The sequence below is a fragment of the Mitosporidium daphniae genome (genome assembly GCF_000760515.2).
Source record: "Mitosporidium daphniae strain UGP3 chromosome Unknown contig-1, whole genome shotgun sequence".
NCBI classification, from domain to species: Eukaryota; Fungi; Microsporidia; genus Mitosporidium; species Mitosporidium daphniae.
Window position 1 is genome coordinate 60253 of NW_013546622.1, and position 23004 is coordinate 83256.

The 23004-nt window shown below is 47.1% G+C and overlaps 13 protein-coding genes across 13 annotated transcripts; 9 read left to right on the forward strand and 4 right to left on the reverse strand.

Moving 5' to 3' along the window:
* Positions 1–7: 7 nt before the first annotated feature.
* DI09_1p340 (uncharacterized protein) lies at positions 8–448 on the forward strand (the record flags this gene model as incomplete). Its single annotated transcript, XM_013383157.1, has 1 exon — positions 8–448. One exon carries the CDS (start codon positions 8–10, stop codon positions 446–448), a length of 441 nt encoding a protein of 146 aa, XP_013238611.1.
* Positions 449–829: 381 nt separating this feature from the next.
* On the forward strand, positions 830–1695 carry DI09_1p350 (adiponectin receptor 1b; the record flags this gene model as incomplete). The annotated part of the gene is made up of 2 exons (XM_013383158.1): positions 830–1367; positions 1394–1695. The coding sequence occupies 2 exons, from the start codon at positions 830–832 to the stop codon at positions 1693–1695; spliced, it is 840 nt and encodes a 279-aa protein (XP_013238612.1).
* A 166-nt stretch (positions 1696–1861) lies between these two features.
* Positions 1862–3193, forward strand: DI09_1p360 (non-ATPase regulatory subunit 6 of 26S proteasome; the record flags this gene model as incomplete). Its single annotated transcript, XM_013383159.1, has 4 exons — positions 1862–2424; positions 2457–2676; positions 2700–2980; positions 3016–3193. 4 exons carry the CDS (start codon positions 1862–1864, stop codon positions 3191–3193), a joined length of 1242 nt encoding a protein of 413 aa, XP_013238613.1.
* An 89-nt stretch (positions 3194–3282) lies between these two features.
* DI09_1p370 (uncharacterized protein) lies at positions 3283–3987 on the reverse strand (the record flags this gene model as incomplete). The annotated part of the gene is made up of 1 exon (XM_013383160.1): positions 3283–3987. The coding sequence occupies one exon, from the start codon at positions 3985–3987 to the stop codon at positions 3283–3285; it is 705 nt and encodes a 234-aa protein (XP_013238614.1).
* Positions 3988–4184: 197 nt separating this feature from the next.
* Positions 4185–5246, reverse strand: DI09_1p380 (putative D-lactate dehydrogenase; the record flags this gene model as incomplete). The annotated part of the gene is made up of 1 exon (XM_013383161.1): positions 4185–5246. The coding sequence occupies one exon, from the start codon at positions 5244–5246 to the stop codon at positions 4185–4187; it is 1062 nt and encodes a 353-aa protein (XP_013238615.1).
* Positions 5247–5395: 149 nt separating this feature from the next.
* DI09_1p390 (uncharacterized protein) lies at positions 5396–6082 on the reverse strand (the record flags this gene model as incomplete). The annotated part of the gene is made up of 2 exons (XM_013383162.1): positions 5396–5572; positions 5609–6082. 2 exons carry the CDS (start codon positions 6080–6082, stop codon positions 5396–5398), a joined length of 651 nt encoding a protein of 216 aa, XP_013238616.1.
* Positions 6083–6116: 34 nt separating this feature from the next.
* Positions 6117–7121, forward strand: DI09_1p400 (uncharacterized protein; the record flags this gene model as incomplete). The annotated part of the gene is made up of 3 exons (XM_013383163.1): positions 6117–6138; positions 6215–6464; positions 6743–7121. The coding sequence occupies 3 exons, from the start codon at positions 6117–6119 to the stop codon at positions 7119–7121; spliced, it is 651 nt and encodes a 216-aa protein (XP_013238617.1).
* Positions 7122–7238: 117 nt separating this feature from the next.
* Positions 7239–7662, forward strand: DI09_1p410 (Brg1-associated factor b; the record flags this gene model as incomplete). Its single annotated transcript, XM_013383164.1, has 2 exons — positions 7239–7445; positions 7492–7662. 2 exons carry the CDS (start codon positions 7239–7241, stop codon positions 7660–7662), a joined length of 378 nt encoding a protein of 125 aa, XP_013238618.1.
* Positions 7663–7715: 53 nt separating this feature from the next.
* DI09_1p420 (LPD-2 protein) lies at positions 7716–8714 on the forward strand (the record flags this gene model as incomplete). Its single annotated transcript, XM_013383165.1, has 1 exon — positions 7716–8714. The coding sequence occupies one exon, from the start codon at positions 7716–7718 to the stop codon at positions 8712–8714; it is 999 nt and encodes a 332-aa protein (XP_013238619.1).
* Positions 8715–8948: 234 nt separating this feature from the next.
* DI09_1p430 (uncharacterized protein) lies at positions 8949–10893 on the forward strand (the record flags this gene model as incomplete). The annotated part of the gene is made up of 2 exons (XM_013383166.1): positions 8949–9554; positions 9649–10893. 2 exons carry the CDS (start codon positions 8949–8951, stop codon positions 10891–10893), a joined length of 1851 nt encoding a protein of 616 aa, XP_013238620.1.
* A 1005-nt stretch (positions 10894–11898) lies between these two features.
* DI09_1p440 (CTP synthase) lies at positions 11899–13587 on the forward strand (the record flags this gene model as incomplete). The annotated part of the gene is made up of 1 exon (XM_013383167.1): positions 11899–13587. One exon carries the CDS (start codon positions 11899–11901, stop codon positions 13585–13587), a length of 1689 nt encoding a protein of 562 aa, XP_013238621.1.
* Positions 13588–13671: 84 nt separating this feature from the next.
* Positions 13672–20931, forward strand: DI09_1p450 (uncharacterized protein; the record flags this gene model as incomplete). The annotated part of the gene is made up of 1 exon (XM_013383168.1): positions 13672–20931. The coding sequence occupies one exon, from the start codon at positions 13672–13674 to the stop codon at positions 20929–20931; it is 7260 nt and encodes a 2419-aa protein (XP_013238622.1).
* A 209-nt stretch (positions 20932–21140) lies between these two features.
* DI09_1p460 (sialin) lies at positions 21141–22487 on the reverse strand (the record flags this gene model as incomplete). Its single annotated transcript, XM_013383169.1, has 1 exon — positions 21141–22487. The coding sequence occupies one exon, from the start codon at positions 22485–22487 to the stop codon at positions 21141–21143; it is 1347 nt and encodes a 448-aa protein (XP_013238623.1).
* Between the last annotated feature and the right edge of the window lie 517 nt (positions 22488–23004).

Genomic DNA, 23004 nt, shown 5'->3' on the forward strand with positions numbered 1-23004 from the left:
TTTTATTATGCCGGAGCCTCCCCCGCAAAACCTCGATGGGCTCCCCGCTGGGATGGATATGAACACATACTCGCATTACTACTATTCCACGTACTACCCAGAATATTATGCCAAACTGAAGGCTTCGGCCTCCGAACAATCACACAGCCTGAGCTCCTTGGTTTCGGCCTCCAATTTGCAGACATCGCCGGCCATGGGCCCGGCTCCGTCTGCAGCGGCCGGCCCACTGATTGGCCCGGCATTGGGGTCCAGGGTTGCAGGGGAAAAGGCATTCCGGCAAATGTCGCATTACTTTAATTACGAGGCCTACAATGATGCCATAAACCAAGATATGAAGGACGGAAAAAGGACGCCCCTAAAGCTCACCCGTAAAGAGGTCAATGTCCTCAAACAGCGCAAAATGGAGAGAAAGAAAAAACGGATGCTCGATTGGCTGTACAATGATTGAGTGCAGCGGCTAGAAATAAATGTTTGTGTTATAAAATTTTCATGGTGCATTTGTTGTATTTGCATAGGTGCATTTTCCAGCAATTTGTGGCCAAAAATTTTATCCAATTCAGCCCGGCCGATGAATCAAAATCAAAATCAAGATCAAGACGAATTAACGTATCAAAATAGCGATTTGGAACGATCCCCGGACTCGTTCGTGTCGACTTCGTCGTCGTCGTACTCGGAAAGCGAGGAGCTGGATTTGCTCCTCAGGGTGGAGGCGCCCCTCCGCTCCCCCTTGCTTAATGAGTCGAAATCGGCATCGTCGATTTCAGATCTGGTCACCGATTGCATTCCGGAAAAGCTTCTTCGCGCCACCAAGGAGGCCAACAAAACGATAATGAGATATTTCCACTTCCACGAGGTGCCTTCCCATTTGCAAGACAACCTGTACATTCTTTCCGGATATCGGGCCCACTATAACTTTTCCCAATGCTTCAAATCGATTTTTGCAATTCATAATGAAACAGGAAATATTTGGACCCATTTGATTGGCGCTCTGGTTTTCCTTGTTTTTTTGATCGTCGGATACCAAAATTTGCCGCAGCACGCGACCAGCTTGGATTATGCGATGGTCACGATTTTCCTGGTGTCCGCCATAAAATGCTTGCTTTGCTCCACAATTTTCCACACTTTTTCGTGCCACTCGCATTCTTCGGTTTACGATATCGTGGCCATTCTCGATTACTCCGGCATCTCCTTGCTGATCTTGGGCTCTTTTGTGATTTATTTGAATTACGCCCTGTATTGCCACAACACGCTACGGTGGGTCTACATCGCGCTGGTTACGGTTCTCTGCCTTTCCGGCGTCGTATTGCCTTGGTTTCCATTTTTTAGAACGAACGAATTTCGAGTGTGGAGGACGCTGTTTTTTGTCGGTTCGTTCTTTTGTTTAATGTCATAGGCATGGGCATTGCAGCTGGGCTCATCTCGGCACACTCCATTTTCTTAAATGGCTGGACACAATGGAGTGACCTGGTGCCAGCAGAATATTTGCTGATAGAAATCGTGCTGTATTTAGCCGGTGCATATGTGTATGTTGTGCGAATTCCCGAAGCTTGGTTTCCTGGAAAGCTAGACCATTTTTTCCATTCGCATCAAGTCTGGCATGTGATGGTATTTCTTGCTGCATTTTTCCATTATATCGCCTCCATAAGATTAATGGATTCCAGACTGGCGAACGATACATGTGCTCTCTACAATTGACAAAAGCATCGGGAACAACGGCGTTCCATAGACTAGATGAGCAGGTGGGTCGATGGTCGTTTGATCAACAATCCCATTTTACAATTAAACTTTAAATTTAAAATCTGCGCTCAGTTACAATGCATGCCATGCGCGTGCATGCCAAATTCAAGTTTTATTGTTCCAAATGTCAACCCTTCCGGTCAAAATGGACTCTTCTGCTGCCGCCGCCCCCCCTAGGCCTGCCCCCAAGAAAAAGCCCTACAGGGGCAGCAATTTTGCCCATTTATATCAGGAGCTGCAAAAATTCCCTGCATTGCATATTAAGCAATTGGTTCACCAGCTTTCTTGCGCGCATGCGGGGCCAGCAACCTCGGATCTTAATGATCAAATCGCAAAGATCCTTTTGGAAAAAGAAATGGGGCCTTTTGCCCCCCTGGTGTCTCAGGACTCTGCATTTGTTTCCAAATTGGTCGCCCTTAACGCTGAAAAGCTGCTCGAATTTGATGCTCAAATATCAAAAGCCAATGAGGGGCTCAGCCAAAGCGATGTTGTCGAGCTAATGCTTTCAAAGGCCATTTACCTTTGCCAAATTGGGGATAAAGATGCCTCGATTCTTCTGCTCCGCCAATTGGAGGAAAAATGTCCAACCACTGGATCTAGACTTGACTTTGCTTTTGCTTCAATCCGTTTAGGCTTTCTTTGGGATGACATGGACATAGTGAAGCGCAATATCGCTAAAGCGGAAAGGTACTTTGCGTACCTTCTAATTGGACTTTTAGCATTTTGGAGCTCGGGGGAGATTGGGATCGATGCAACCGCCTGCGGGTTTATAAGGCGCTTTTCCATATTTGCCAGCGAAAGTTTAGCGAGGCCGCCAGTCTTTTGGTGTCTTCCCTCTCTACCTTTAGCTATACAGAGCTGATGGATTTCCAAACCTTTGTGTCATATACAGTTATAACGGGTCTTTTAACGCTCCCTCGCGCCGAGATCAAGCAAAAGGTTTTTCCGCCCCTAAATTCTAGATCTGCTCATCCCCAGAGGTTCTTGAAGTCATTCAAACGATCCCTCAGTTCAGGGAGTATATTTCCTCCTTCTATGAGTGCCATTATAAAGAGTTTTTTGTGCTGTTGGCATCTTTCATCGAGGATTTCCTGAAAAGAGACTTTTTCCTTTCCGCACATTCGACCTTCATTGTGCGTGAGATGCGCATCCGAGCATATTCGCAAACTCTCCAATCCTACAAATGCGTCACCCTAGAGGCACTTGCGAATGCCTTTGGCGTTTCTGTAGACTTTATCGATCGGTATGGTGTGTGCATGTGACTCGTGTATTTGGTAGGGAGCTATTTCATTGGATTTCTGCAGGCCGTCTCAATTGCACCATTGATAAGGTATCTGGAATTGTCGAGCACTCTGCAAAGGGGACCTCCAAAAATGATCAATATTTGAGTTTGGTCAAGGCTGGCGACTCGCTACTAAACAAAATCCAGCGCCTTTGTAGATTGGTGAACATTTAGTTAATAATAAAAGCGCTACCGAAATGCCGTGGCCATTTAATCTACTAAGCTTAGTGGACGTTCACTTTTATTTGGTTTTCAAAATGGCATTAAGAACGCTTTTGGAGACCATGGCGAAAATCGCGCGAGAACATAACCCCCTTAAATAGCTCGATCATAATCCAAAAACCGGCAAAACCGTATTCGCTCAAAGCAAACCCAAAGCCTACAGTGAACAAAAGAACAAAAGACAAGTTAAAAGCATGGGTTGAATCATCTGCATTTTGGAACGTGATAATTTTCCCGATTAAGCCCTCAAAAAGACTGGGAAAGCCAAGTACTATCGTAGAAACCGTCAAAAGAAACAATGGTGGCAACAAAAAGTATCTTCTTGTGCAAACAGATTCGTATTGAGAAAGTTGTTCATTCTTACTGTTCATGTAAATGATAAACAATACGGTCAAAGGAACACACACGAGAATGGAAGCAGAGATGACCATTGCTACTGCAATTGCAACACTGCCTGAAGAGTTGGCTTTTTCTCCAAACATAAGCTTTGCTGGAGCCTTGATTAGCTCAGAAAACGTTATCCTGGATGGTTTGGATTGATCAAGAGCCAGAGATGCAGATGATACTGTGGGTAGCATCACCACAGCATTATTTTGTAGGGCCTCGCTAGTGTGTTTCAAAGAATGTACTTGTGGTCCTAGCGATTCTTCACCAGGTGCATTTGCGGGATATTTAAACAGAACGACAAGTCCAATCAACAATAAGGCGGAGATCGTGAAAATGGAGTAAAGAGTTTTGCTTTGCATTAATAAATCAAAAGCGTAAAACGGGATATGTAAACGTCATGCAATTGATTGATTGGATGATCTATAAATTTAATTTTAATTTTAGCCAGTCAAACACACATGCAGCAAAGTTGTTTTGCACCAGTGTTTTATGAGTAAACACCGATCAGTTGATGGATAATTCTCCAAAATATTTTATTAAAAGTTAGAAAGGCTTCTTATTTGAGGCAAGTATTGGTCATTTTCAACATTTGCTTTCCATCGACAATGAACTCCTTTACATTGTTAAATGTAACCTTTGCTATTTCAGACAGTGCCTCCGCGGTGAAGAAAGCCTGATGGGGCGTTAAAATGATGTTTGGATGATTCATTAGCACCTTGAGCACGGGATCTTCAATTTCGCGATCAGAATGATCCTCAAAAAAGTATTCCGACTCGTTTTCATAGACATCGAGGCCAGCCCCACGGATAGAGCCGCTGTCGATGGCCTCCAACAAAGCTGCGGTGTCAACGAGCCCGCCTCTGGAGGTGTTGACGATGATGGCCCCTTTTTTCATTTTAGCCAAATTCTCTTTGTTAATGATGTGACGGGTTGACGGCAGAAGAGGTAGGTGCAGGGAAAGGATATCCACATTTGAAAGGACCTCGTCCATGGTGGCGTATTGGACATTCGGAAGAGCAGCAAACTCGGCGCTTTGGAACACATCATAACAGAGGATCTTGCAACCAAAGCCAAGGAAAATCTTTCCTGCAATTCGTCCAATGTTTCCCGTTCCGAGAAGCCCGACCGTCTTTCCATTCATGTCAAAGCCAAGGAGAGAGTCTGAAAGAGAAAAGTTCCCTTGTGAAACTCTTTTATCAGAGCTGCGAAGGCGGCGATTGAGAGAAAGAGTCAGTGCGATGGCATGTTCGGCAACCGCAAATGGAGAGTAAACCGGGACTCTGCTGACACTCATGCCAGCCTCGCGGCATGCATCCAGGTCCACTCGGTCAAAGCCTGCACAGCGAAATGTAAGCAGGCCTGTTCCGTGTGCCTTCAAGTAATCAATTACCGGTTTTTCAGGCATGTCATTGACAAACACACATACTACATGTGCCCCTTTTGCATGATACATAGTCTTTTCATCGAGCTTCTGGTCGACAAACTCTAGAGTGGCGCCAATTGAGCGGTATTGATGTTCCAAGGCCATGAAAGAATCGATGTCATATTTCTTGGAGTTGAACACCACCAAGCGATACAATTGAGACGTAAGGGTGCAGGCATCGTTTACTAATTCCATCCTCATAATTCAACACAAACAGATGTTTGACTAGCTTTTCTAAAAACCTCATCCCATTTGTTCGTAAATATTCTTTGCACTTTGCGTAATTAAAATTATGGGTGCATTCAAGGCTTGTAATTTTTTTATTTTAAATTTCAAGGTTAATTTTAGCTTGTAGGCGGTTTGCTTGGCCTCTTTTTAACCTTTGTATCGATAGATGCATTGATGGAGGACGATTCTGCGGTGGATATCATGTCTAGGCGAACAACGTCTCTCTCCTTTGATTTAATGGCTTGTATTTTTTTTCTAGTACCAAATGACTGGCCCAGAGTATTGGCAATGCGCTTCCTGTCCTATAAAGTTAGCATAAAACAATATACCGCTGCATCTGCATTGACAATTGAAGCGGCCGAAAGTGTCAAAGGATCTATCTTCTTGATGCTTAAAGGCGTTGTGGAAAGCTGGAAAAACTGCGGCTCCACCCATTGAATTGATTTCGTATTGTTATCCACGACCGCAATCGCATGCTTGGTGGCAAAAGATGGCGCATGACCTTGGCTGTGTGTTTCATACTTTACAAATGGCGTTGATGCCGTGACTTTCCAATGGTTTGGTTTTCGTGCAGCATTTTTGTGCCGATGCACTTCAAGTGAGATTGAGGGGTCTACAGCAGAAGAGTCTGTGATTAAAAAAGGAGTTCCTGCATGAGGGCCATGCTGATTTTTGTACGAAGTGATGGTGTATATGCTTTTTGCGGGGTTTTCGTGATTTCGCTCCCTTTTCTTTTTAGGAATGCAAGGGGGTTTCAATGTATCTTTTGGCAAAGAAGGGGACATGATACCGGTGGTGGACATAAAAATTAAAAATTAAATTTGATTTACAAATTAAATGCCCATCTCCTTTGCCTCAGGTAATGCCGTATTTCTAATTGGGTGCAGGCGATATTTCGTGTGTTGTTATTGAACTTGGCTCTAGATGGATCAAAGCAGGATTTTCTGGCGATGACTCCCCTCGCCTGGTTATTCCTGCCTTTTATGGTATCTCTAGCAATGCCGAGAATATGAATGTTGACTCTGAGCCGCAGCCGTGTATTTCGCAAGCTGTAGCGTCAAATGTCTCTTTTGCATCGGGCCTCAAAAATGGGATCATCAAGCTATCATTTGACGCCAATAACAGATATCACGTGGGCGACTTGCAATTAAACTGCTTGCGCGCTGGGATGGAGGTGAAACATATGTTTGCAATTGCCGCCCCGGCCCCCAATTCTGGTCCCTTTGCCCCCTAATTGTTTAGAATTTCAAAACTCAATTATCGCGCTGTTTTATTATATCTTTTTTATCGGCTCTCTCGGGGTAGCTCCAGAGGAGACTCCAGTTTTGATTACCTTCTCACCATCCATTTTATATGCCGCTCGCGAAATTGTATACGCCGTTTTGATCAACTATTTTAACATCCCAGCAATTTATTCCGTAAACTCTGCCATTCTTTCAGCGTAATTTTTTTTCTAAATGTAGGTTTTCGCAAGGAAAGGGCACCTCTTTGGTGGTCAATTTGGGCCATCAAGTTGCCTCTGTTACGCCCATCATTGACGGATATGTGCTACACAACGTCTCATTCAATGAGAGAAAGTTTGGCGGGCAATATGTCACGCAACTGTTGACCGAGTTTCTTTCGCGGGATCTGGGCATAAGTGTTTCCATTCCTCAACAGATCATATCCAAAGAAAAGGTCGAATTAATGACACCTCCCAAGGCAGTTTTGAAGCCAATAGACAAATGCGAAGAATCTCTGCTGCTCTTTTTGAAAGAGGTTGCTTTATGGTCTCTTTTCCTAGAATGTGATAGAAGACATAAAAATGTCCATCGCTCATGTTTCGGATTTGCCACAATTTGATGCAATGTAAGTGGCGAATATTACAAATGCGCTAGTGAATTGGGGTTGCGCCCAGCTTCGTATTATGAATTCCCGGATGGATATTCACACTCCTTCCTGGCTGAGCGGTTCAAAATAATGGAAGGCTTTTTCGAAAGCGATTCTGCCGGCTTGGAGGGCACTGCCGAATGCTCGCTTCCAGAGCTTGTTCAAAAATCGATCATGAAATGCGATATTGAAATCAGAGCACTTTTGTGCAACCAAATACTTGTTACCGGCGGAACTTCGCAGGTTCCCGGCTTTATTGATAGACTTAGCATCGAGTTATCCAGACTAATGCCCACGGTATTTTATACCAATCCCACGCAATAATGTGTAGCAAAAAATCAAGGTTTTGTCTCCGTCGTCCAGCTATGAAAAAAGATTTGCCCCGTGGATTGGTGGTTCGATTTTGGCGTCGCTCCCTGCGTTTCACAAGCTATGGATCATCAAAAAGGAGGTCGAAAGACACGGCATCTCGATCATCGAAAAAAAGTCCAATTTAAATTCCAATTTGTCGTGAAGAATAAAATTTATTTTTCCAACTTTTTGTTTTTGTTGCGGCGTTAAACGAGAATGCTGGGCAGTTTAAGCATAAACTCCCTTTTTTTGGGGGACCAAAAAAACGGGGAACAAACTCCGTTGGATCCTGAACTTTCGGCGCAATTGGAAGAAATTTTAAGCCACATGCAAAAAGCACACCAACGATTGCTGGAGCACCCGGAAAGCAACGAGTTGGGCCTGTCTTTGTACAGCTGCAAACATCAGGTTTTTTCAGAGTACATTTTAAACATCCTATTTTCGGTTCTTGCTAATGCCACCTCGTCGAACAATGCTGCTCTAGAGGAGGAGGTTTCAAAGGCATTGTTTAAGAATAGGCTTTTCATTGACAAAAGCAAACCCATCGAGGCAAAAATGCGATTTCAAATCGAAAGGCTATTGGAGCAATCGAGCAACTCGAGTCTAAGCTCTTCCTCCAACAATGAAGTGTTGTTATCGCACAAGCCAAACCTCTCATCAATTTTGGAGGACAAAGGGTCGGAATCCTCCTCGCTTTCAGATGCCGAAGACGGAGAGAGGGCCTATAAAGCACCAAAGATTGCGCCTGCGTTCTTCCATTCTAGCAATGCAGATCTTGAAAAGAAAAAGCAGGAGACCAGAAAACTAACGGCAAAGAGCCGCCGTCTTGTCAATGAGTTCAAAGATGAATTTTCTTCACGACCAGAAGAAGTTAGTTATAGTGTTTACCGCAATTCCGAATTCGGAGACAAGGAGCACTCGATCACGCAGTTTGAGGAAGACAACTTTACCCGTGTCGAAAAGAAAAAGAAAAAATCCAAAAGATCCAGCGCACCTGAGCTTATTGACGCACTGGATGAGCTTGATAGTATTGGGCTTCTTGATAAATACACTCCCGATTCGGAAGACGAAGCGGGTCTTTTCCACCCGAAGAAAAAAAAAGGCAGGAGAAATTACTTGCCAAAGCTTTCAAAAAAGGATCTAGATGAAGAAATTGCTTCCGACGACGATTATGCGCTGCCAAAGCCCAAAAGTAGGAACAAAAGAGCCAACTGAAATAAAATATTACAAGAAAATTAGGGTTAGGGTTCGCTGGGGTGTCTTGGGGCTGTGTTGGGCCGCGTTCAACCGGCCTTTTGATTAAAGTGCTGGCCTGGCTGTTGCAGGCAAAATATTTGGCCAATTTTAAACCTAAATTTAAGTTAAATGTATCTGATCTCTTCTATTCGCCCAGCTGTTTCAATATGATGCCACTGTGGAATATATCGGTATAGATCGAATCCCTTTTCGATGGGATTCCTGCATAAAAACAGATATTCGGTCAGTCCCAGCTGGGTTCCCCTTGACTTGTCTACATATGATGATGCTTTGTTTTATCGGGCAAAACTTCCCCTTCAAGTACATGTATTGGGCGACGACGAGGACACGAAAAATTCCACTGTCGCCCCTTGCTCGTTGAAGAATAGGTATCCCCTTTCTTTGGAGGACGAATGGGATGTTTCGGTCGCAACTGAAATGGGACTTTCTTTTCTTTTGCATTCTTATGGAGCAAAATTTGACAGCAATGTTGGCCAAGCTAAGAAACCTGCTGCCATCAAAAAAGGGGGCCTTGCCTCTTCATGTTTCAAGGAATCCGAAATGGCCGAGATTTTCAGCTTGTGCAAAGTTGACATACAATTCCGGTCTTTGTTTTTCCGGCCAAATCTTTCCTTGTGTTTGAGTAATTTTGTAAAGCTTGATCTCTCATTTAATGAGCTTGATTCGATCCCCGAGTCGTTTGGCTTTTATTTTCCATGCCTAAAATTTCTTTCCTTGGAAAGCAACTGTCTATCTAGGCTTCCTGCTTCCATTTGTGCGCTATCTTCTGTGGACACGCTTATCGTAGACTATAACAAGGTAAGCACACGAGCCTTATGTCTAGCTACAATACTTGCCAGAGTCTCTGGGCGCCCTTACAAAATTGAAATTCTTCAGTTGCAAATCTAACCAGCTAACCTTTCTTCCAGATTCTCTTTTGGGGCCTCTTTCGCTACTGCTGCACTTGGACATATCTGAAAACCCAATTACATTTCTTCCGCCCTTCTTTTTGAGGCGAAAAAACATAAAGATCATCAGCAAAAAATGCCCGTTCTTGACATCAAAGGCGCTTTGCGGCTTTCCCCTAGTCCTGTACGACCATTATTTCAACGAAAAATGGGAACACCCTTCCGAGGACATGCAGCCCAAAAACGGCTTCACCAGCGCCAATTTTTTATTTGAAAACGGAGGCATTGTTACCAGAACCCTATTTGCTTACATTAAGGAATATTTTGACTTGCCAGATGCCATCACCGAACAGCATTTATTGACAATGTGTGGAAAATTCCCCTCCAGTCTAATATCTTATTTTGCATCTAATTATGACAGCATCAACATATTCAGCTCGAACACGCACCCTCCAATCTATAACGACTCTTTTGAGATTCAATCAAACGAGGGCGGCCATATCTTTTCCTATTTGGGGAAAAAGGAGCTTCCCCACCGCTCGAAAAGCTTTGATGGCTTCTTTTTCAAGATCCCAAGTTTGAAAGAATTTGCCTCAAGAGCCGTCTATGCACGACTGATCGACATCCCAGGCAGCTTCCCACTTTCATTGAAAATATTTTTGCGCAAAAGCCATCCGTGTTCATATTGTGGAGGTGTGTATTTTGACAGCTGGACACCTAGATTTTTTTGCTCAAAATTGCCCCATTATTACAGCGAAGACAATGACGACGGAGAGTTTCAGAAAGAGTATGTTTCTTTGGCAAAGATGTGCTGGCCACATTGGGGAGATAAGCAATCTCGATTGGAAAATATTTTCTCATACTCCAAGATGACGCAATTTGCGCCGTCCCCTGTGTATGGATTCAAGCCGTTCAACATTCTTGATTTTTGGATACGATCTGCCTCTTTGAACAACCCGTCCATCAAATTCGACCGTCAAAGAGCACACACCAAACTTTGGAGGCATCTAAAAAGGACCAAGGCGTTTGCTACGTTTGAGAAGCGTTTTTACAACGTACATCTGTGCAGTAAGGCATTTCTATTGGACCCCTACGTTATGTGCAATTTCCTGTTTCCGGTTTCGGACTCTTTCATTTCGAAAAAACTGAATCTATGCAAGACCATTGAAAAAAGACGTCGATTTTTCGCCTTACTATGCGGCAGAAGATATCTTTCCGATGGAAAGCTTTTTTCTTTGATCAGCTTGTGAATAAATGTTTATCATTGCGCCATGATTTTTTTCCGTACAAAACTGGCCCTCAAAGTGCACACATGATGTGCCGCCCCCAAATTTACCTGAAATATTCGATAAGAGGAGGGCTTGCTGAAACAAACATGTACACACACACACACACACACACACACGATTGAGAGAGTGTCGCAAATTTAAGGTCAGAGATAGTCCGCCATATTCTGGCCCAAATGTGCTAACATAGCCAACTGGCACTTTAAAACTTGCAAATGTAACCGACCGGTGTTTATGGGGCTATTTTAATGGATATTCAAAGATTTCTTGAATCTTTTATTTGCACTTTTGCTCTTTTTTACTTGTCGCTGAAGAGATAAATGTGATAGAAGCTGAGAGAAGGGTAAAATGGCTCGCAAAAGAGGTCAAAAAATCATCTAGTTAGCTAGAATTTTGACAAAGAAGACTCTAAACAAGGAACATCTAAATTTCGAGGCATCGCTGCCGATCAGAAATCCGCTCGCAATGCGACTGAAATTAGGAAAGCTTCTAAAGTTGACGTTAATTTCCTTGCAGAGCAGCTTAAGATTGTTTCCAGATAGCTCAGAAACCGGTCTACGCATCATAAACAGGAACAAATTGGCATTTTTTCACGTGGATCGGGAAACCCCAACGAAAAAATACGCTCATTTAGAGGAATCTTACATCCGGACCCTCCTGAATTTGCAAACCCTGTAAGGAAGTACAGTTGCTTGCAATCCCTGTAAAGAAGTACAGTTGCTTGCAATCCCATGTGTCCGGTCAAATATTTTAAGCGTTAGGGAAACCGCACTTCAATGGAGTCTGTAAAATTTCCTGCACAAATATCATGAGACTAGGGTTAAATTAAAGACTCAAAAGTCACGTTTAATTGGTTAAAAAAATTAATGTGCAAGGCTTTATTTCCCGGTCTACCTGATCAAAACCGCGGCGGGTCTTTCTGGTCCTTATTTAATCTATTATTAGACACCATATTTACACCTCACCTCTATGACAAAGTTTATCCTTGTAACTGGCGGCGTCATTTCTGGCGTTGGGAAGGGCATAATTGCCTCGTCTACTGGGTTCCTTTTGCGGACGCTCGGTTTTAATGTCACGGCCATTAAGATCGATCCCTATTTAAATATCGATGCGGGAACGATTAGCCCCCTTGACCATGGCGAAGTGTTTGTTCTCGATGATGGCGGCGAAGTTGATATGGACCTGGGAAATTATGAACGCTTTCTTGACGTCACTTTAACCAAAGACCACAACCTGACAACGGGGAAAATATACTCGCAAGTCATTGAGCGCGAAAGAAAGGGTGATTATTTGGGGAAAACCGTTCAAGTTGTGCCTCATTTGACCAATGCCATTCAAAACTGGGTTGAGCGGGTCTCAACTATCATCGTGTCGAAGCGGTTTACCTCCTCGCCGCCAGATATCTGTATCGTCGAGCTTGGGGGCACAGTAGGTGATATCGAGTCGGCACCATTCATCGAAGCAATGCGCCAGTTTCAATTCCGCGTGGGGCATGAAAACTTTTGCTGCTTCCACGTCTCGCTGGTGCCGGTGGTTGGGTCTGTGGGTGAGCAGAAAACAAAACCCACTCAAGCATCGGTGAGAGACCTGCGAGGATTGGGAATTTCGCCGGATTTCATCATATGCCGCTCGACACACCCTCTCGAGTCTGCCATAAACGAAAAGATCTCCATGTTTTGCCACGTCCCTCCAGAGCAAGTGCTTGCTGTCCAGGACTGCCCCTCGCTTTATCATGTCCCGTTAAATTTACACTCGCAAAATATCACCAAAATGCTCTGTGATCGCTTGAAGATTTCCCCGCCTCTTCTAGCAGGCAATACTCTCTTTGATGAGTGGAAGGTTATCGCCAATTGCATCGACAATCCCAAATCACATTGCCGAATTGCGCTTGTGGGAAAATATACGAATTTGTCTGATTCGTACATCTCTGTAATAAAGTCGATGCAGCATGCCTCATTGTTCCTGGGGCATGCCCTGGATCTTGTGATGGTGGAGGCCTCAAACTTGACCAAAGAAGATGCCGCCAGTTCGATTGCGTATGATCTTTCGTGGAAAAATATCAAATCTGCAAATGGCATCCTTGTTCCAGGCGGCTTTGGCAGCAGAGGTACCGAAGGCATGCTGCTGGCGGCACAATATGCTCGCGAAAACAAGGTGCCATTTTTTGGAATTTGCCTGGGCTTTCAAATCGCCACTATCGAGGCTGCTCGCAACTTGGGTGGACTGACCCATGCCAATTCTTCAGAGATTGACCCATCTACGCCAGATCCAGTGATCAAGTTTATGCCAGAGATTTCACAAACGCATCTGGGAGGCACCATGCGGCTGGGTGCACGTGCCTTCAAGTTTGTTGATGACAAGAGTCAGGCATTCCGTCTGTATGGCGGCTTGGAATTTACCCACTTGGACCGCCATCGACATCGCTACGAGGTCAACCCGGAGTATGTGGACTTTCTGGAGCAGCGCTGCAACATCAACTTTGTGGCGCGTGATGCCGAGACCGGCATCAGGATGGAGATCCTAGAAATTGACGATCATCACCATCCCTACTATGTTGCCTGCCAATTTCACCCGGAATTTATGAGCCGGCCACTAGGCCCGTCGCCCCTCATTGTGGGCTTTATCAGGGCTGCCTCTATCAACATCATTGCCTCGTAACATGGTGGCGGCGGTACCTCCGTTAATTTTGACAATACCCAATTTAAATTTTAATCGCAGTTTGCAATTTAAGTTTCTCTGTAGATGACTGCATCGTTGTCGTCGCTTCCTTTTGTTAAGCCGAGGAGAAGAAAATCCTCTGCCAACAATGCCAAGGCTAAGCGAGGCCCGAGGGTATCTGCAATGGGGATTCCCAAAGGAGCGCCTCTCGTCAAGGCACGCAAAGAGATGATGCCTCCAGAGCATCTGCGCAAGATCATCCGCGACCATGGCGATCTTTCATCAAAAAAGTTTCGCTCAGACAAGCGCGTTTATTTGGGGGCTCTCAAGTTTGTGCCACACGCTATTTTGAAGCTATTGGAAAATATGCCGATGCCGTGGGAGCAGAGTCGCTGGGTTCGCGTGCTATACCATATCACGGGTGCACTGACGTTTGTCGACGAAAGTCCGTGGGTAATTCCGCCTGTATTTATCGCGCAATGGGCCACCCTTTGGGTGGCTATGCGACGGGAGAAGCGGGATCGCAAGCACTTTAAACGCATGCGCTTTCCACCCTTTGACGATGAAGAGCCGCCCATAGATTATGGAGATAACGTGCTGGATATCCCCCCATTGGATGCCATCCAGCTGGAGCTCGATGGCGCTGGAGATGACCAGGCCATTGCCTCGTGGTTTTACAATGAAGGCTCACAGCCATTGCGGGGAACCCCTTTCGTGGCGGGCACATCGCAGTATCGCCACTGGAGCCTGCCATTGCGCGTGATGGCCAATCTGCATCGTTTGTCGCGGCCGTTGATATCCGAGCTGACGATGGATCCGAATTACACTTATCTTTTTGACCTTCCCGCTTTTTTTACGGCCAAGGCGCTCAATGTGGCCATCCCTGGGGGGCCCAAGTTCGAGCCGCTTGCAGAGGTGCGTGATGCACATGCTGCATCGTTAGATGACGATTGGAACGAGTTTAATGACATCCGCAAACTGATTGTGCGTCATCCGATGCGCTCTGAATATCGCATTGCATTCCCTTTTCTTTATAACTCGGTGCTGCCGGTGCGCGAGACATTTTTGGGGCAGTACCATGCACCACCTTTGGTCGTGGTCCGTGCAGAAGATCCGGAGCTGCCGGCGTTCTTTTTTGACCCGTCCTTGAATCCAATTTCGCATCGCGGACTGTTTTCAATTGATGACCTTGAAGATACCAGTGAGCTGAATCAGCATGTGGTACGGCTTGCTTCACCGCCGCTTGCTTCTCTCTCTCTTCTGGACGAAAGTGAAGGAAGCTTTGCAGCCAAACAAGCATTGGCTCTTTTTTGGGCGCCCTGGCCCTTTTGCATACGGACTGGACGCACAAGCCGCGCTCAAGATGTCCCGCTGGTGAAAGATTTCTTTTTGGAACATTGCCCGCCAGGACAACCGGTCAAGGTGCGTGTTTCCTATCAAAAGCTGCTTAAATGCCACGTGTCCCGAGCACTGACGGAGCATCGGCGGCGAGCTCGCCGCGGCCCACGAAGTGCGCTTGGGCGCCGCTCCCTTTTCACAACTCTTGCAGCAACAAAGTTTTTCCAAGTCACCGAGATCGATTGGGTGGAAGCGGGGTTACAGCTCATCCGCCAGGGCTACAACATGCTCAATCTGCTGATCACGCGCAAAGGGCTTGATTACCTACATCTCGATTATAATTTCAACCTGAAGCCTGTGCGTACCCTGACCACAAAGGAGCGCAAGCGTTCGCGCTTTGGGAACGCGTTCCATCTGTTGCGCGAAATTCTTCGATTGACCAAAATCGTCGTCGATTCGCACGTGCAATTCCGTCTTGGGCACATTGATGCGTTCCAGCTTGCCGATGGCCTGCACTACATTTTTACACACGTCGGACAGCTGACCGGAATGTATCGCTACAAGTACAAACTGATGCGTCAAGTGCGAATGGCCAAAGATTTGAAACATCTGCTCTATTATCGCTTCAATGTGGGCCCTGTGGGCAAGGGACCCGGATGCGGCTTTTGGGCGCCTTCTTGGCGCATATGGATCTTTTTCTTACGAGGCATCATTCCGCTTTTAGAACGCTGGTTGCAGAACTTGCTTGCAAGGCACTTTGAGGGTCGTGCTGGGCGCTCCGTGGCAAAAACGGTCACCAAGCAGCGCGTGGAAACTCATTATGATCTCGAGCTACGCGCCTCCGTGCTTGCAGACATCCTCGACATGATGCCAGAAGGCATTCGTGCAAACAAGAGCCGCACAATTTTGCAACACCTTTCGGAGGCGTGGCGGTGTTGGAAAGCAAACGTACCGTGGAAAGTTCCGGGGCTCCCTGCGCCGCTGGAGAACCTTATCCTTAGATATGTCAAGAACAAGGCAGATTGGTGGACCTCCGTCACGCACTACAATCGAGAGCGCATTCGACGAGGAGCAACGGTCGATAAGACCGTATGCAAAAAAAACCTTGGACGGCTGACGCGGCTTTATCTCAAGGCAGAGCAGGAGCGCCAAGCAGACTACCTCAAAGATGGCCCATATGTGGGTGCAGAAGAGGCCGTGGCAATCTACACCACCGCCGTGCATTGGTTGGAGGCGCGGCGGTTTGCGCCAATCCCAATGCCCCCACTCACATACAAGCATGATACGAAGCTGCTGATCCTGGCGCTGGAGCGTTTGCGAGAAGCGTATTCGGTCAAGGGGCGACTGAACGCAAACCAAAGAGAAGAACTTGCACTGATTGAACAGGCATATGATAATCCCCATGAGGCGCTGGCACGCATAAAACGACTGCTATTGACGCAGCGAGCATTCAAAGAGTGTGGTATCGAGTTTATGGATCTTTTTGCCCATCTGACACCGGTCTACGATGTGGAGCCGCTGGAAAAGATCACAGATGCATATCTTGACCAGTATCTGTGGTACGAGGCAGAGAAGCGGGGGCTTTTCCCGTGCTGGATCAAGCCTTCGGACAGCGAGCCGATGCCTATACTTGTACATCGGTGGACCCAGGCGCTCGCTTCTGCTCCAGGCGTTTGGCCCGGTCTGGGGGCTGAAAATGCATCCAATGGGAGCAGTGGAGTTGCATCATCATCATCATCGGGGTCCCCTTGTGGCGCCTCAGTTCTGCTCTCGGCAACTTTGGGACGCGTTGCTGATAAGATGGACCTCACGCTTTTGAATCGGCTATTGCGGTTGGTGGTCGATGCTAGTCTTGCTGATTACATGTCCGCAAAGAACAACATCACCTTTCACTACAAGGACATGTCACACAAAAACTCGCTTGGCCTCATTAGAGGGCTTCAGTTTGCCCCGTTCATCTTTTCATACTACTCGCTGATTATTGATCTGCTGATCCTTGGGCTGCCGCTGGCGGCGCACATGGCGGGACCTCCTGAGCGTTCTGCTGCCTTTCCAGGGGCCACTGGCCCTTACATTCCGGAAGGCGCCAGTCCCCATCCGATCCGGCTCTACATGCGCATTGTAGACCGAATATATCTGTTATTGGTGTTTGAAGGTGAAGTGGAGCGTAGAGCGCTTGTACAGCGTTTTCTCGCTCAGCATCCAGACCCGAACGCAGAAAATGTAGTCGGGTACCCAAATCGAAAAATCTGGCCGCGAGATGCGCGCATGCGACTTTTGCGGTCCGATGTCAATTTGGGACGTGCCGTCTGGTGGGAAATTGCGCAACGCATTCCGCGCTCGATTGCCGTTATCGAGTGGGCACCTATAGGCGGAACTACCGCTGACGGTGTTGTGGCACCGCTTTTTGCTAGTGTTTGTTCCGGTGCACAATCAAACCCGGCATTGCTTTTTGAGATGGGAGGCTTTGAGGTGCGATTGATGCCCGTGGCGTGGACGGGCGCCACAATTTCAGAAAGCGATGGTACTTGGCGCTTTGCTACCGCTACCCTTGGAGAGAGGACAGCTGTGGCACGACTGCGCGTTTCAGAAGCTGCCGTGGTGCGCTTCCACAACCGTATTCGCCAAGTTCTGATGGCATCTGGAGCGACCACTTTTACCAAAATCGCAAACAAATGGAACACAGCTCTGATTGGGCTGGTGACCTACTTTCGAGAAGCAATTATTCAGAGCCGCGACCTGCTTGATCTGATTGTGCGGTGCGAGGGCAAAATCCAGACGCGCATCAAAATGGGGCTAAACTCCAAAATGCCTTCGCGCTTTCCGCCCGTACTGTTTTATGCTCCCAAAGAGTTAGGAGGCCTAGGCATGCTTTCCATGGGCCACATTCTAATCCCAGCTTCAGACATGCGCTATTCAACACAATCAGAAGCTGGCTCTGCAATCACACACTTTCGATCCGGTCTTTCACACGAAGCAGACACATTGATTCCAAACATTTGGCGCTACGTGGTTCCCTGGGCCTCCGAAATCACAGAATCAGCACGCGTATGGGCAGAATACGCCATGAAGCGAGCGGAGGCTGCAACGCTCTCCAAAAGACTTTCGCTGGAAGATCTCGAGGGCATCTGGGATTACGGTGTGCCTCGGATCTCAACACTGTTCCAAAAAGATCGACATACCCTGGCGTACGACAAGGGTTGGCGCATGCGCGCCGAGTTCAAGTCTTATTCGATTTTGAAAGTGAATCCATTCTGGTGGACCCATGCACGGCATGATGGAAAGTTGTGGAACCTAAACGCCTACCGGACAGACATGATCCAAGCATTGGGTGGCGTGGAGGCAATTTTGGAGCACTCGCTCTTTAAAGGCACCGGATTTGCCACATGGGAAGGACTATTCTGGGAAAAGGCTTCAGGCTTTGAGGATTCACTTTCGTTCAAAAAGCTGACAAACGCGCAGCGGTCCGGGCTTTCACAAATCCCAAATCGGCGGTGGACGTTGTGGTGGTCGCCAACGATCAACCGGGCGTCCGTATATATTGGCTTCCAGGTGCAATTGGATCTCACAGGCATCTTTATGCATGGCAAGATCCCGACACTCAAGATTTCACTGATCCAGATTTTTCGGGCGCACTTGTGGCAAAAGATCCACGAATCCGTCGTGATGGACTTGTGTCAGGTGTTTGACCAGGAGCTGGAGGCACTTGCGCTCGACGCAGTCCACAAAGAGACCATTCATCCGCGGAAATCATACAAAATGAACTCATCCTGTGCGGATATCCTATTATGGGCAGCTTCACGGTGGCCCGTCTCAACGCCATCTTTGCTTTCAGATGCCGAGGGCGATTTTGGTGGCACAACAGCCAATAGCCTGTGGATTGATGTGCAGCTGCGCTGGGGTGACTTTGATAGTCACGACATTGAACGGTACACACGCGCAAAGTTCCTGGACTATACTACTGATGCGATGAGTCTGTACCCGGGACCGCATGGCTTGATGATTGGGCTGGATCTTGCATACAACTATGCAACGGCATATGGGCACTGGGTGCCAGGGTTGAAACCGCTGGTGCGGAGCGCCATCGCGACCATTCACAAGTCATCTCCGGCGCTTTACGTGCTTAGAGAGCGTATCCGCAAGGGATTGCAGCTTTATGCCTCGGAGCCACTGGAGCCATATCTTTCTTCTGCAAATTATGGAGAGCTCTTTGCAGGTGGTACGACATGGTTTGTCGATGACTCTGCCGTTTACCGTGTAACGATTCACAAGACATTTGAAGGCAATTTAACAACACGGCCAATCAACGGCGCCATTTTGATCTTTAACCCTCGTACTGGGCAGCTTTTCATGAAGATCATCCACACTTCAGTGTGGGCGGGGCAAAAGCGGTTGGGACAGCTTGCTAAATGGAAGACGGCAGAAGAAGTGGCTGCATTGACGCGATCGCTGCCACCGGAAGAGCAGCCAGGAACGGTCATCGTGACGCGCAAAGGAATGTTGGACCCACTGGAGGTGCATCTGTTGGACTTTCCAAACATTGTCATTAAGGGCTCTGAGCTGGCCATTCCATTTGCGGCGTTGTTGAAAATTGAGGCCAAGTTTGGGATGGTGGTAGCGCGAGCAACCGAGCCGCAAATGATGCTTTTTTCTCTCTTTGACGATTGGCTGCTGCGCATCTCGTCGTTCACTGCCTTTTCGCGGCTAGTACTGCTGCTGCGAGCTCTGCACGTGGATGGAGAAGGCGCAAAGGGCGTGTTGACACGCCTTGGCGTGCCAACGGAGGCTCATCATCTTTGGCCAAGCTTTTCTGACGCGCAATGGATCGAGGTTGAAAATGCGTTGCGAGATTTGATTCTGTCAGACTATGCACGGCGGAACAACATCGCAAATGTGGGTGCTCTAACGCAATCTGAAATCAGAGATATCATCCTTGGGATGGAAGTAGCATCTCCGGCACTTCAAAGACAGCAGGCAGCAGCGGCAGCCATTGATGCGCCAAAACAAGACCAGGCAGAGCAGTCTCGATCTGTACGATCGACCAATGTGCACGGAGATGAGATGGTTGTGGCAACGACAAGCGCCTATGAAACTATAGTGTTCTCGTCGCGGGCAGATTGGCGGCAGCGTGCTTTGGCTGCCCAGCGCCTCCCGGCGCGCGTCCTTGTAACTGGTGGATTATCATCTACCGGCACGATCGCCGGCGGCAGCGATAAAAAAAGCGGGCTCACTGCAGAGATCGTCGTTTCCAACGCTGCACATTTGAACGATGCCGATGTTGCTGCACAAACCAATACTCCCACTTCGCTGATCGTACCTCGGCGGTTGATGCGGCGGCTGGTTGCCGTTGCTGATACGCGCGTGCAAGTTATGGCTTTATTATATGGTGTGCGTGCTGCTGGACAGGGTGATTGGGTTGCATGTGTGTGGGTCATGGTCCCACAATGGGGAACTTCCAGCGGAGTGCATTTTAGCGGACGAGCTCCGCGCAACCTGCAAGAAGCGCTCACTTCAGCGGTCCCGGCTGCTTTGGCAGGCGCACTGACCTTTCTCGGCATCATACACACCATTTTTTCTGGCGCAGAAGACCGAAACGCCCTGCTGGCCAAGGTTCTTGACAGCGAAATTGGCCGGCGACATGCCACGGACACTCGCGTGGCGCCCGTGACCTTGTCACTTGCCATTGGGCCTGCTTCGTGTGTGCTTTCTTCTCCAGACGTTGTTGATGTGCGTATCGTCGATGATGAAGCCAATGGCTCCGGAACAGCCACCGCCATTGCCTGTGGTGCCTTTCTTGTTCCGGCCCGCGACGCACCGTGGAACTACTCCTTTATGGCTGTCAAGCATACACCGACGCTCGCATATGAACTAGAACTTGGATGTCCAAAATCCTTTTATGACGAGGCGCACAGACCACAGCACTTTATGCTTGGACAGGCTGGACACCTGGAAGATGCGCCCCGGCCCGCCAAACACATTATTCCCGCGGGCACCTTGATCGAGTGATCATTAAATTGATAATTTTATAAATTTATTGCTACTCGATGATGGATGGCCATTCGTTCGTGCCTGGTGGTATGTTTTTGCGTTGTAGCGGTGAAGCCGCATGGAGGGGTGTATTTTGACGGTGCATTCGTCCATGTGGAGTTGCTGCCCTTCCGTGGACAGTGATCGTTTGGTTTAAAATTTCATTAGTTTACACAACAAGAAAAACTCTACGCTGAAATTGGGATGGGAGAAGTTGAAAGCCATGCTCCCCAAAGTACTGCAGCACTTAGATTCATTATGGCGGAAATGAGAAAAATTATCCTCCATGCCATGTAGCACGATGCGGGTTCGGCAAGTGTATCTGTACATCCCCCGGCTTGGAAAAGGGCAGAGGCAACCATTGGCGAGATTATCCCGACCACCGAAACAGAAAAGAACGCCGCTCCCGTTATTTTGCCAATGTTTACTGGAGACCTGCACAGGTCCAGGCCGTTTGGGCCAAAGGAGCTTTTACACACGCCTGAAACGGACACGACTGCTGAAATTAGTGCAAAATTCACAACATTTCCGTAAGCGTGTGTGGGGGGCCCAAAAAAGATGCCCAAAGTAAACAGCAAAATGGCGCAAAGCAGATACCCAAATATGCCCATTCCCCTCCTAATGTCGTGCAAAAGATACTTTTTGGACACAAGATAATCGGTAAGGATGCCCGTAAAAACGGTAAGCACCCAAAAGCAGGAATATGGGATGGCCGACAAAAGCTGCTGCTGGTCCGTGCCAAAATGCAGCAAGAAGCGCAGGAGCTTTGGAAGGAAAGAGATCACAATCATCATGAACCAGTTGTAGGCAACACATGCACCCACATACGCCCAGAATGCCTTTTGCGAAAAGATAAATACCCATGACATCTCAGGCTCGCAATGGTATTGCTGATCCCCAGTGCCGCCAGAGCCTTTTGGAGAAAACGCAGCAGCAGTCAGCATATAAAGTACCCATGCAATGGTGACAATGATGCCGAGAACACCGAGAACTATAAACTGCAGCTGCCATGCAACAAGAGACTTAATGTTGTTTGAGGTGATGAAAACGGTCAGCAGTTTGAACAGAAACGGCGATACGAGCAAAACAAAAATGCTGCCCGCCTGTCCTCCAGAAAACACAAAATTGACAACGGTCGATTTGGAGTTTTTGGGGATTTCTATCCCCAAAACTGCCATGATGGCAGGGTAAAGAACACCCTGCGATGCGCCCATGATTGTTCGCAGCAGGATCAAAATAGCAAAGGGATAGTTTTCTGCGGCAGCTGGGATCATTGCAAATGTGATTGCGGAAAAAAACATTGAAAGCGCGGAAAGCCGACGTCCACCAATGGCTTTGCACAGGATGCCCGCTAATATCTGGACAAGCAGATATCCAAAATAAAATGCGCCCTGCAGATATCCCTGCTGTAGCTGGGACCAATTTTTTGCGGAAGGGATGACCAGAATACTTTGCGAAAAGTATACTCTTTGCACGTACAAAACAAACACACTAAAGAATCCGACCAAAGAGAGAGAGGACAAAATGGCCCTCATTATTCAACTTCCGAAAAAAAAAATACATGAAAATGGAAAATTTTAATTGGCTATTCAAATTGATCCGCTTCAAATGGCCAAATTAATAATCTTTTAACGGGTGTCAACAAAATTTCTGCGCCCACCGTGAACCTTTAAAACCAAAGTTTAGGATGGCCCCGAAATTTTAACTTTGCAATTTAAGCTTTGAAGAAACAATTGGTATTTGTCTGCCTTTCGCAACCGCTTGCACAAGGGCGACCCTCACTCAATATTCGCCACATGTGGTGCACATAAGGTTTTCAGCAGTAAAATATTTGTGTCCATTTATTAAATATGTAAACCCGACAAGCAAGCAAATATGCCTCCAAACAGAAAGAGAAGCCAGCTAAATAAAAACCATTCTTTGACAATAGACCTTCTTTGTCCCCTGTACCAATAAGCATGCGTGTGATGGCTAGAAGTTTAAATTATAAAAGTACATCGTCGAGGCTACCCTAAACTTCGGACAAAATTTCCTCGTCAATCCGAGACTTTA